This window comes from Protopterus annectens, chromosome 3.part1, assembly GCF_019279795.1.
Source record: "Protopterus annectens isolate FY-2018-M chromosome 3.part1, PAN1.0, whole genome shotgun sequence".
In the NCBI taxonomy this organism is placed as follows: Eukaryota; Metazoa; Chordata; order Ceratodontiformes; family Protopteridae; genus Protopterus; species Protopterus annectens.
Genome location: NC_056732.1, coordinates 1,000,869,227 through 1,000,883,145, shown reverse-complemented (window position 1 = coordinate 1,000,883,145; position 13,919 = coordinate 1,000,869,227). Strand labels below are relative to the sequence as shown.

General features: G+C 39.2%; 1 protein-coding gene across 1 annotated transcript in view; it reads left to right on the top strand.

Annotated features, from left to right (window-relative positions):
• PREX2 (phosphatidylinositol-3,4,5-trisphosphate dependent Rac exchange factor 2) overlaps window positions 1-13,919 on the top strand; it is a 1,787,099-nt gene that overhangs the window by 821,551 nt on the left and 951,629 nt on the right. The window contains exon 18 of the mRNA XM_044066265.1: window positions 6,222-6,314. Within this exon, the coding sequence (XP_043922200.1) occupies window positions 6,222-6,314 (93 nt within the window). The remainder of the gene's footprint in view (window positions 1-6,221; window positions 6,315-13,919) is intronic.

Genomic DNA, 13,919 nt, shown 5'->3' with positions numbered 1-13,919 from the left:
GACGGGGTCTAAAACCATGCTGTGAGTTGGCCAGCACATTGTTCTGGGTGAGATAATGCATAAGTTGCTAATGTACACACCTCTCCATTATTTTGGCTAATGGTGAAAGAATGGCTATTGGTCTGTAGTTGGACAGTTCTGTAGAAGCTCCACCTTTATGGAGTGGGATAACGTGGGATATTTTCAAGATAGAGAGGATGGCACCTTTTATTAGTGTCCTGTTGATCAGGATGGAGATAGGGTAGGCTATGGTATCTGATGATTTTTGAAGGTACTCAGCTGGGAGGAGGTCGGCTGATAGGGTGGTGGGTTTTAATTTTTTAAATAGGGATCGGATGAGGGTAATGGGGACTGCCTGGAATTTGAAGGGGGGGATGGATAGTAGGTGAGACAGGAGTGGGGGTAGAACATGGGTCTGTATTATAATATCGAAGTCTTAAAACTTTGAATGTTATAATATCAAACCATTTCGATCGAAAGACTATAACATCGAACACTCAGAATAGTATGAAAGAAGAACTACAATATCTTTATGCATATTGCTAGACTTGTTACTAGGATGGTTGAGGGTGGGAGAGGCTGGGCATTTTCCATCTGAACTACAGTTAATCAACCAGTAGTTTGTATTCTTATGAACATTTTCTTTCCAATAAAATACTTGTATAACGATGCTAACCAGAAACCACATAGCAAAGACCATTTTTCAGATAGATAAAGCAAGATAACTTCTATTTTACATGGCCTTTGCAACAGATTGTTGAGCATCAATGCTAGACTGTGCCATTAATGTTAAGTATTAAGTATTAAGTATTAAGTGTAACATCGGTGATGTGTTTATACTTTTGCTGCAGACTGTAATTAAGTCTATGTTTCTCATGTAAACATGATTGAATATTAGACCAAACACTATGTACTTTGACAGCTTTAATGACAGTGTAACCAGGGAATTAATGATAGCACTCACAGCAGATATTCCTGCAGATATGCATTGGTTGGCAGAAAGTAAACCAAACTGGCCACAACCAGAATCACATGGTGCCAGACAGGAGGATAATGGTCATGTGAAGACTAGAAAAGTAGTGAGAGGATAGGTGCATACATGAATTAGTTAAACTTACTGTCTAATGTGCCAGTTTTGAAAATGTTCTTAAATCATATTCTAACCTGGAGGTAGAAAATTAGCCTCTTATTTATTTAGATATATCTTGGCCATAGATGCATCAAAGGTTAGGTATCAAAAAACGTGTATCCTGTTCCTGTGTAAGAGATATCAGTCCTATAATTCTGGTGATGTGGTTGGTAATAAGTGTGAAAGTATTAATAAATAGTGACATTCGCTTAGTCACATAGGGGAAGAAACAGGAAGAGTGTGCATCAGTATTGTATACCAATAAATTATTTGTAAAGCGGACAGTGCAAAGGCACATGGACAGGGTATATTTGCCTGTGTAGCCAGTGACCAAGGTTCAAAGACTGGCATAGGCACTTGAAGGGGTCAGCTTTGGGAAGAAGGACTGAGTAGTAGATTATTTGGCTTGGGTGTTGGTCCTGCAGGAGTGTCCTTACTGGACATGGACATACTGAACACAAGAATCTTGGTAATACAACAAGAGATCCGTACTGAAATGCGCTTATTTTGTCTTTTTGTGGCCCATTACATACCTATCCTCCTTAGGCAGAGCAGGAACAGTGTATAAACATACTATGAAGTGGACATCCCATTTACACAATGATACCATCTGGAAACTTGGCCACTCAGGTCTTGCCTCCTGGTAGAATAAATGGGTAATGTGGGCAATGTACTTATGATTCTTGTTCTGAAGTCAGCATGGATGTTGGAACCAAAACTGAAAAAATAAGCTTGTGAACGATGATTCTATTAACCAAACTTCGATCTTCATGGACCTTGTTTGATTATATTGATTTGTTTGGTAACACATATAGCGCTGTTCAGGTAAGATATTGTTTACTTTGAATGATACCTGTACACTGCAATCCATGGGTAATTAAATATTCTTTTAAGCAAATATTCTTTCTTAGACAAAGTTTTGTAGTTTATTGTTTTCTTTCTGATCTCCGGCATATCTTTACCTTATTAGGTACATGTACTTCCACATTTAGAAACCATCTAAAGGATCTTAAAACTAAAGTTTGATGTCATTAAACATGCTTATTGAATGCACCAGAATTGCTGTTTATTATTCCTAATATGTATGCATTATGCAGTCAGTAGCGCATACACTTGTTAGAAACATTTAAAGATGTTAGTGGGAAAGCACATAGATGTTTGATGACTGACAATACTCTGAATATTTTTGAAATTAATTAATATGCTGTACCATCTATGTAATAAATCAGTGATATACCTCCGTTTACTTAGTAACTTTCAAAATAAAATTGTGCATTAAGGGTTATGAGAATTATACAAAAAGACAGCACTAATATTCTGATAATTCTATGAAGGCCAGTGATTAGAGAAACTCACCTCAAATTCTTATTTCTTAATATTTTGTAGTGCTGCTAAACAAAATTAAAATAGTGATTGTGTATGGAAATTGCGTGTCTCATTCCATAGTGCAGGGAAATAAAGCTCTGATTGCAGTTTAGGGAACCTAGGATCACTTAGCAAACCTGGTACTGGAAGAACCAGACATTGAGATAGACGGAGTTTATCCATTCCAGGGAGGCAGCTAACCTTGCTTCTGTACTGACACCTAGTGCAAAATGGCTGTCATAGCAGGAATTGGCAGCAGTGCAGTTACGATGACAGGGATGTGTATGCCTAGTAGCATATGTTGCAGCCTGGCAAAGCATGGATGTAAGCATGTACGCCTGCAACTGGTATTGTGGCAATGCCTTTTGGATGCCACTGGGATGGAGGATGCCACTGGGATGTGAGGGTTAAGGCTTAACTACAAAGTGCCCCTGTGGCTGCCTGGATGATGTGCTCCTGTTCTAAGAGCTGTTGACCCATGGTACACAGAGAAACATGAATGGACAGGAATGTTTTCACCTTTCAGATGCAGCAGAAGAATGAATGAGCTAAGAGAAGTAGGGGATTGTGGGACAGCAGACACAGTTGAAAAATGAAGAATTAAAAAATGGATATTGACAGATATTCTGTTTGAACAGATTCCATATTTCTGAAATGATATAGCCGTAGGAATACAGATTACATTCTGTGACATTATGAAACTACAGTCTTTTATTCTGAAACTGCAACAAATAAGAGGAAATAATAATAAGGATATGCAGTACTATGAAATTAATGAATTATTGTGTAAAAATTATGTGAAGCGTTTATGGCCAGGGCTGGATCCAGCAGTAGGTGGATGAAGGCTACAGGCCCAAAAATGGGAAATGCGACATTTTATTTTTTTCGGAATTTGGATTACGATCCGATAATTCTGAAGTGTTGTTGCAGCATTATATTTCTCTTGAGCATGGTGGTTGGCTGCCTTGACTTCTCCCACTCTTAGGAGTGTGTGGGGGCACATTACTACTATTGATGTTGTTTTTTTTTTATCTCCCTGAGGCATCACTAAGCAAGTGCATAATGTCTGCTTCCCCCGGCCTGACCGACTTAATAGTTCAGTCGGTTCAGTGGCAGGTCGCAGAGGTCACAGGTGCAGTAGCAGGTTCATTAAACCACACTTTTATTGTTTCACTCACTTCTAATTGGCTCATCTGGCTGATCCTGATGTGACACCTTACTGACCCGTGACCCCTCTTAAAGTGTGAGAAAAGTAAAAAGAGCTCAATGCTAGCATCTGTCTACTGAACTGCCTGCCCTACTACTTAGTGACTGAGTTTTGTTTGCCAGTTGGAATGGACTGAACGAGGACATAAGGTAAGTAACTCATCGATCACCGTCACGTTACTGCCACCTCCATCTTGCAGTTTTGTCAGCAAAGGAACATTTGGTTCTTTATGTATAATTTTATCAGTATATCAGTATACCTCTCAACCCTACAGATTTTTCACAGAATGTCCAGGTTTTTACCTCATATGTTTGGTCAGTTTCTCATAAAATCATAGTGTTTAATCATGTTGTTTAATTCAGAAAATAAAGACAGATATTTGAGTTTCAGGCTTCATACCCTTCAGAAAATTCATGCTAATGCAATACTTGTCATTCTGTCAACAGAATGTCCAGATTTTTACCTCATATGTTTGGTCAGTTTCTCATAAAATCATAGTGTTTAATCATGTTGTTTAATTCAGAAAATAAAGGCAGATATTTGAGTTTCAGGCTTCATACCCTTCAGAAAATTCATGCTAATGCAATACCTGTCATTCTGTCAACTTTCTAAGTTTGTAGGATCAATATTTAAAAAGTGTCCCTCTTTTGGGGCCTTTGTCCTGTCATTATTTTAGACGTTGTTCAGATTTCTTTCACTAAGAGGTTGAGTAGTGAACTGGCCAGTTTGTTGTCGTGTGTGTGTGTGTGTGTGTGTGTGTGTGTGTATGTGTGTGTGTGTGTGTGTGTGTGTGTGTGTGTGTGTGTGTGTGTGAGAAGGGAGTTAAAACAATTGAGTTTTAGACTTCAGATCCTTCAGAAAAAATGTGCTAACACTAATCCTGGTATTCTAACAATTTTCTACTGTAATAAGAGCAATATTTAAAGTCTGTCTCCATTTTTTGGGCCTTTGTCCTGCCATTATTTTAGACGTTGTCCAGACTTCTTCCACTAAGAGGCTGAGAGAGTTATGAGAGCAAACCTCTCCTCAATTGTCTGTGATTTTGACCCAAATTTTAACTCTGTTGTAATCCATCCTAAGACTGATGGCTCTTGGGGAAAAGTTGGTGAATTGCCCTTAATAAATAATGACAATAATTAGAGTTATAGGCTTTTTTTACTACAGAAAAGTGTATGTTAATTCGCATTCTCTTATTCTGTCAGTGTTTAAGGTAATAATACTAATGTTTTAAGAGTGCCCATGATTGTCCCCAGCTGTCTCTGATTACTTCTGTATTCCTTACTTTTCTAAGAACATTGTTTAAAATATGCCTCTGTTTTGGTGCCTTTGTCCAACTCCCACCATTATTTTAGGCTTTGTCCAGATTTCTTGCACTAAGAGCTTGAAAGGTGTGAGAGCATACGCATAGCTCTCCTCAACTGTCCCTGATTACCCTTCATAAATAATACAATAATTAGAGTTTTAGGCTTCTTTTACTTCCGAAAAGTGTATGTTAATTTACATTCTCTTATTCTGTCAATGGGTTCACTTAATAATACTATTGTTTTTAAGAGTGTCCATAATTGTCACTGATTGTCTCTGATTATTTCTGTATTTATCTGTGTTTCTTTTGAGATTTGTCCCTGATTTGTTAAGAGCTATGCTGTTCAGTAAAAGCACATTTTTTTTACCAATATTTGTGTGATAGCATATCATGCGATTACTTCTTTACCATTACCAGACATTTTTGTGAGTTGGATGAAATTATGACATCCTATTTTTTTGTCATGTGCAGTTGTACTAAGAGGTTGAGAGAGGTGTCATATACCTTTCTTAGCTTTTAAGGTTTGGACAGAATATCCAGATTTTTACTCCATATTTTAGGTCTGTGTTCCTCATATCTGGCAAATCACTGATGATATAATACTAACAAACAATAAAGCTGGACAGACTTTCCGTATCCTTCAAAAAATGCATGCTAACAGCACAAATCCTATAAAGTTAAACTGTAAAGATTGTGTAGGGAAATATACTGGAGAGACTGAATGCAACAAGCAAGAACTGTGAAGGATGAGAGGGTACGATGAGGTTGTGACGTCACATGACAGGGGGGTCCTAGTCAAGTGACAGGGGAGCCCTAGTCCATTATCCTGCATACGACCTTGATCTGGCTCAGTTTATGGCCCTAAATGACTTCAAGTATATTTATTTATTGTTTTTATTTGTTTTATTTAGATTTGTTTACCAGGGTAGCGCATTGATGTCACTGGACCATTTTTATGCACAGTCTAAGTGAGTAGGATCATATAAGAAATGAACAAAATATATTTACAGATAGAAGGATATGCCAAAAACATATACATATTTACAGATGTAGGAATGAGCTACAACATTTAGTTCAAGAAGCAGTTTACAATGTTATAACATATTGAATTGAAGTCATATACATTAATATTGTCTTGAATGATACATGCGCAAATTAAACATGTATGATTTTGAAACAACTCACTTATTGTCAATTTCCATCTCTCGTTGCAACAGATTCAGCCTAGTGATGGAGGTTACGGCTTTACTCTCGAAGAGAGAAATAAGGTACCCATTGTGAAATCAGTGGAGAAAGGCTCCTACGCAGAAGTAAGTCTTCCCAGTCATTGTGCTCACAGTGAAATATTTAGACAAAGCAGACACAAGTGACTTCTATGTATGTAGACCACAGTCCCAGAATGCCTTGTGATAAAACATATTTAAGATGTTTGGTCATTTTCTTCTGCAGTACTCATTTGAGCAGGTATGTACCACTTAGTTAGTACCTGTACTCGCAGGCTGATAGAAAAGCCGTGTGTGCACCAGTGATTTACAGCCTTGGCAATTACTTTGCTTACTCCGTATGTTGCTACTAATGCTGGATACTTTGGGATGAAACCCTGCAGACATGATATATCTTAACAGGACAAAGACAGACTGAATGCATATATGTTAAAGTAAAGCAGCAAGCTATTAGAAAGGAAAATGACCTGTCAATAACAAAAAGAACTTGTCTGGCAAAGCTGTCTGCTTTGGGTGAATTGTACAAATGTGTACGGTATAGTTGTTGGAGTGTCAGACCTTGTAGTGGCAGGTATAGTTTAAAGGTCTTACTGTAGGCTCAGTATTGTTAAGTGAGTAGGGGACAGACTGTACAGGGGAAAGTACCATGGATGAATGTACTGCTCACGTGTCTGTTTTGTGCTCATCTCTGATTTACACAAACATTCTTAGTTAATAGGCAGACAGAGAGATTTATTCCCATGGGAATGTAACTGGTGCAGGCATTTACTTTTAAGAGTGCATTTTGATGTGAGCAGTTTATATGTCTAAAAGCACATATGTATACATGTTCTGATTTCAGGATTTTTTAGTTTCTGCTGCATTTTTTCTCTTTGTTTGGTGGAGTTTCTCACCTTATACTTGCTGTGTACAGCATTCATGTGATACGATGTATCTGAGCAGACAGTGAGAGGAGCCTAGGTAGTCCTTTAAAAGCCACACTAGAAAACAGTAACTGCTTTTGGCCAGCAATTTGTGTATTTCTATGTGTACACCATCAGCAGACAGCAATCCATGCATTGGATTTCTGCTTGAAATTACTCTGTGAAGGTAGAATGCATTGTACACCAACACTGAAACCATTCATGGCTTGTAAGGTTTTACGTCATTGCAGCCATTGGCAACAGTGCTAGAGCTGTGAACAGCAGGTCAAGCAGACATGATTGAAGGACCCCTAAACTTCTATACCCCAGTGATACACATTACTATCACCTGAATATGTATATTATGTATTTGTACTCTACAAAATCAAAATGAAAGGATTTATTGTTCTTTTTGGCATCTCTGTCTTCATGTTGTTCCTTTCCACCTTCTTGTTAACAGCCTAAAATTGATAAAGTTATCACCACTACAAAACAACAAACTAAATAACTGCACTTATGTCTGCAGTACAGCAGAAGGCAGTGAAACATGAACCTGCAAAGATATGCCTCTTATTAGTGTATTGTTTAATGATTGTTTGAGTGACTGACAAAAAATGTTATACATTATCAAGTAAAGTTACCCCAATCCATCAGTTTCAGTTTTAATCAGATGGACCGAGTGAGATCAGTTCTCAGCAGTTATATGAATTTCCATAATTACTGCAGATTAAACTACATTGCATGCTTTCACTAATAAACAGATTTTAATTTTACAGACATTGCTGTAATTACAAATTTGTGTGGAGCATATATTTCTGAAATGCCATTTATTTGTTTATTTATTGATGGATAGATAGACAGATACACAGATAGATACATAGATAGATACACAGATAGACAGATAGATTGACTGACATTTGATAACCTGGTATGTGGACTGGTCACCAGACGTTTTCATCCACAACCTGGGCCCATAAGGGCAACAGTGTAGTTCATCAAATATTCAGAAATATCACACTAGTTAAAAATTTTAACTATTTGTAATGCAGCTAGAAAAAGAAAACAAAATGCAGATTTGCAACAAATATTTTGATCAGACAAATGTTGATGATGCAGACAAAGACAACTACAGATTTACAAGCAATATGTTGAATCCACAGAAGATGGCACAGACATCTTCATTCAGTAGTGGAGTTACAGTGTTGATGGTAAATCCACTATCTTGTGGTTCACATTTAGTTACCAGTACAAAAATATTGAGGAACAGGGTCATATTTGTTAAAAATAGCACAATACTTGCAGTACAGCATCTAATATCAAAGCAGCCGGAACAATAACATGGATATTGGGGAAGGAAAAAAGTGAATGCAGCTGGAATATTGTACACAGCATCAGTATTGTGGCTGTGTGCTTGAAGTTAATTTCCTTTGTGAATTATTGAAATAAGCAGAGATTTGATCTTTAAGCACAATCACTTTATTTATTTATGTATTTATGTTTAGTAACTGGAAAGTTAAAACGATCCAGAACGATATGTTCAGATATGGTATGGGTGAGTTATTAAAAAATTCTGCAGAGTATGGTTTACATATAGTGCAGATATTATACAGTAGGAAATAAAATGTCACATGGGATCAGCAGTTATCAGACATGACTATTAATTTCAAGTCAGATTTGCAGCACTGCAGAATGCTCATGACAGTAATAAATGCATAGGAAGATATAGGAAATGGCAGTATGAAAGATGAGTCGAGCAAGGAAGGTGATAAGCAGCATCACTCGAACCGAGGGAGTTACTGCATCAAACTGTGTTAATATTAGTGTCAAAGGCCCAGCTTTCACATCTGTCATGATATTGGTAGTTAGAGCTGTTGTGTATTTACCTTAGTTGTGCATCATTGTACAACATTAATAAACACAGAGTTGTGTTTTGAGATGTCATTACTAATGAAGCACTTCTACACGTTGACATGACTGGCTACTACATGCATGCATGTATGTATGCATGTATAAATTCTGGGCATGTCTAGATACTCATATCCAACATTTCTTTATTTTACATTTAGCCCTAGGGAAGAGAAGGGAAGAGCATTAGTATTGAAAGCAGGTCATTGCTTAATAGCAAATTCTCCATATTCTTTTGAAAAGATTAACATATGTGTAGTTGAGGCTGCTGATGTTCTTCATGTTTCACTGTTGCAGTCTTCACATATGAGTTATCCAGCTCCCGGTAGCCCTCAGTCGGCCCGAATACCAGAGTCCTTGGTATATGACGTCGGCTGACGCCGGTTCTAAAACTGATGTCAGCACGTCAGGTATAAAGGGAGGCAGCTGATGCCATTTCTTCAGTCTTTCTTGCCGTGGAGCCCGAAGCAGATGCAATTCGCACTAGTGCCAGTCAGCTGTTTACCTTTGTTTCATTTTCCGACTACCAAGTTGAAGACGCCTTCAGATAAGTACCCCATTGGGGATCCCCTTTTCTTGCTTTAATGACTGTCTCAGTCAAGCAAACTTCCCAGAACAATTAGAAAAGGATATGGATTTCATGAAGAACACTCTCACCTCTTTGGGTTACACTCTCAACGAAAAGAAGTCAAAGTCGGTTCCTTCAAGGTAGATTGTTTTCCTGGGTGCAAGTCTGAATACAGCCACCCAGATGGTATTCCTCTCTCAACAGAAGCAAGAAGATCTTTCCACTTACTTCATGAACTTGGCAAACATGACCCAGCTCTCTGCAAGGCAATTCCTGCAAGCACTGGGGTTCATGACTTCATGTATTTTGATGATCCCATATACAAGGCTGCATATGAGAAAACTTCAATGGTACCTCAAGAACCTTTGGTGTCAGCACATACAGGACTTGGACTTGATTCTTCCCCTGATTCCCTGTCTACAAATGGAGTTCCTCTGGTGGGCGACAGCCTGTTTTCAGAACAAGGGTCTGCCTTTCCACCCACCGCCTGCAAGCCAGACTCTCACCACAGACGCCTCAGATGTTGCATGGGGGGCTCATCTGGAGGGCATGGGCATACAAGGGACTTGGAGCACCCAGCAGATTCATCTGCACATAAACTTAAAAGAATTGATGGCAGTGCAGCAGGCCTTGCTGGCTTTCAAGGACCAACTCTACCCTGGGACTCTGCTAATCAGGACAGACAATACCATAGTCATGTGGTACATCAACAAGCAAGGGGGGACTCACTCTTACCCCTTGTGCAGACTAAGCATGAAACTGTGGTCCATAGCAGCATCCATGAGCTTACATCTAATAGACCACTGTCTTCCAGGGAGGCTAAACTCCTTGGCAGATCATTTGAGAAGACATGTTCTGGATCCTCATGAGTGGCAACTGAACAGGAACATTTTCCATCTCATCACTCATCATTGGGGCACCCCACAAGTGGATCTTTTCTCCTCTCACACCAATCATCTCCTTCCAACCTTCTGCACCAGGGAGTTTCACAACAAAGCTTAGAGGATGGATGTGTTGCCCTTTCCATGGACACATCTCTCAGTTTATGCATTCCCTCCTCTGCCTCTTCTTCCCAGAGTGCTGCTAAAGATAAGGTATGAAAAACCAAAGGCTATTCTGCTAGCTCCAGATTGGCCCAGGCAGCATTGGTATCCCCTCCTTCGCAGCCTTTCCCAGGCTCAGCCTTGGCATCTTCCCCTAGTACCAGATCTGTTGGTTCAGGGAGGGGCAAAGTTCCTTCATCTTCATCTTCAAACTCTGCATTTAACTGCCTGGCTAATACTTTAAATCTTTCCCAACAGGTGGTTGAAGTTTTTCATGAGGCCAGGAGGCCTAGCACAAGAAAATCCTATGCGGATAAATGGAAGAGATTTTGCTCTTGGATGCTAGCTAAAGGAGAAGACTTTTCTCATCCTTCTGTTTCACTCATTCTTGACTACCTAGCAGGATTGCTTAATGGTGGACTTTCCTTTTCTTCAATCAAAATTCACGCTTCAGCAATTTCGGCTCATTGTTCTTTTGAGCAATCCATTTTTTCTCACCCCTTGATGAAGCAGTTCCTGAGGGGAGCTAGTAATCTTAGACCTCCCAGAAGATCTCCTACTCCTGCTTGGGATCTTCATTTTGTCCTGGAAAAACTTAGTCTGCCTCCCTTTGAACCAGCTGCCTCTGCAGATTTGAAGTTTCTATCCTGGAAGACTGCTTTCCTTTTAGCTATTACTTCAGCTAGAAGGGTATCTGAGCTGTAAGCCTTAATGGCAGTAGAACCTTTCCTTATTTTTCACTCAGATCGGATTTCTCTGAGAACCAATCCCTCCTTTATGCCTAAGGTAGTTTCCAGTTTAACCCTTAACCAGTCTATTCACCCGCCTACATTTTTCAACAATCCCCAAAATAAAGGGGAAAAGATTCTGCACTCTCTTGATGTGCATAGACAGCTGAGATTTTACTTAGAACTAAATCCTTTTGAAAATCTGAACAGTTATTGGTTAGTTTTGCTCCTGGGGCTCAGGGTAAAGCTATTTCAAAACAAATCATCTCCAAATGGATTGCTCATTTGATTCACTTTTGTTACCTGCAGCATGGGAAGGTTCCCTATCAGGGTATTAGGACCCATTCTACTAGAGCAGCCTCTACCTCTGCAGCCTTTCTGAGAGGTGTGCCTACTAAGGACATTCTAGAAGCAGCTACTTAGTCTTCTGTCCATACATTCACAAAGCATTACAATCTACCTTTGTTTTCTAAATCCAGAACTGGTTTTGCCTCTTGCAGTTCTGCAGGGCCTCCTTACCAACCCTTAATCTGTGATCCTTCCTCCCCACTTTGTCTTCTTACTGGGCTTTGAGAATCAACCCAAATGTGAGGATTATAACAGTGAGACAGGAAGAACATAGTACAGTTGTGTACACTTACCATAAATGTAGATGTTCAAGTGTATTCACTATTGCAGTCCAGGTTTCTCACCCTCGATTCCCCCTTTTTTCCTAAAGCACAGACTATGGATTTTTATTTTTTTGTATTACGTGTCCAGGGTGCTACCATTCCTGGATTAGCCTTCTTTTGAGGGCTCCTGACAGTTAAGGCAAGAAAAACTGAGGAAATGGCGTCGGCTGCCTCCCTTTATACCTGATGTACTGACATCAGTTTTACAACCGGTGTCAGCTGACGTCATATACCAAGGGCTCTGGTATTCGGGCCGACTGAGGGCTACCGGGAGCCGCATAACCCATATGTGAGGACTGCAATAGTGAATACACTCAAACATCTACATTTATGGCAAGTGTACACAACTGTACTTTCTATTTTGTACCAGTGTCCCTAAAATCCAATATAATTTAAAAAGACACAATGTATTTAGCTGGGTTTGGCTTTATTGCCATAGAGCCAATGTGCTTGAATCCCAACATTATCAATTTATAGCAAGATATTAACTTTTTTTCTGAACCTAAATAGTGGTAAGAGAGTTCATTTACTAATAATGCCAACTGCTAAAAATGTTACTCTACTTTTCAGATGTTCTGTAACTTAGCAGATATCCACGTCTCACTTGTAGCTTCAGTCCTTAAAAGGGGCAGGATTTTTAAGTGTTTGGAATGGTATTTATGTTGCCTTACTGCACTTAGAACTGAGGCTTGGTACGGTCCTTCTAAGGTATCTTCAGTCTACAGTACCACAGCATGAGCACTCAGGTCGATCATGTGTTCTAGACAAGTGATTACTCAGTGATAATTCAGCTAGTCATCTCTGTTGTGGGGCAATCATAGCTGGCCATCTTATTCTGGAGGCAGTTATATTTAGGTATATGTTATCATGTCAAAAGACCTGTTCGCCAAACATGTCTTAATTGACACAGTAATATCGACTTGTCTAAAACCCAAACGGCCGAGTCAATGAATTTTTTCCCAGAAGAAAAAAATCACTCGGCCGTACAGGAAAAAAAAACACTTTCAAGCCCTACAACTTGGGGACTTTGCTCCTGACACCCCCCCCCCAATATGGGGACTGTGCCCCCCTTAACTAAATATACCAACTCCAAGATCGCAGTACATTGGGGAAAAGGGCAAATCCCCGATGACGGCCAAGCAATTTTTTTTCCCTTGGGAAAAAATACGCTGACTTGGCCATTCGGGTTTTAGACAAGTTGATATTACTGTGTTGATTAAGACGTGTTTGGCGAACATGTCTTTTGACATGGTAATATAGACCCCGTTCTATTTTTAGTATGACATGCCATTTTTTTTTTTTACAATATGAATATTGATTGTATAAAGTTCATAGAGATATACTTTTTTGCAAGCCTTGTACATGTAGGAAACACTGCATGGCAGCATATGGATAAATTAAATATTCAAATGAGGGCATGCAATACTGATGTGTAGATAATTGCACTTTAGGATATATAAATGAGGCATGCAGCACCAATGCAAGTGGACCTAGCCATGCAATGAAACTGTAAAGCAGAGATAATTATGAAATGAAATGCAAGATACAATCCATACAGTAGATGCAAGCTAAATTGCACAATCTCATGAGAACAGAAAATGTGAAGTCCAGCTGATAGATTTCAACATAAAGCTGATCTTATGATAACAGAAAATGTAAATACAGACTGGTATATCTAAACATAAAACAAAGCTAGCAAACAGCTGGGCTGCATATGTAACTACATCCCTAATCACCAAGCACTTCACAAAGCAGAGCAGCCATGCAGAATTCACAGCTGCACTGCTGTGGTGCCCACATGTGTGAACACATATTGGATGTATTAAAGGGAAAGGATGAGAGGAAGAGGTGTACAGGAGAGTAGGAAAAAGGGAA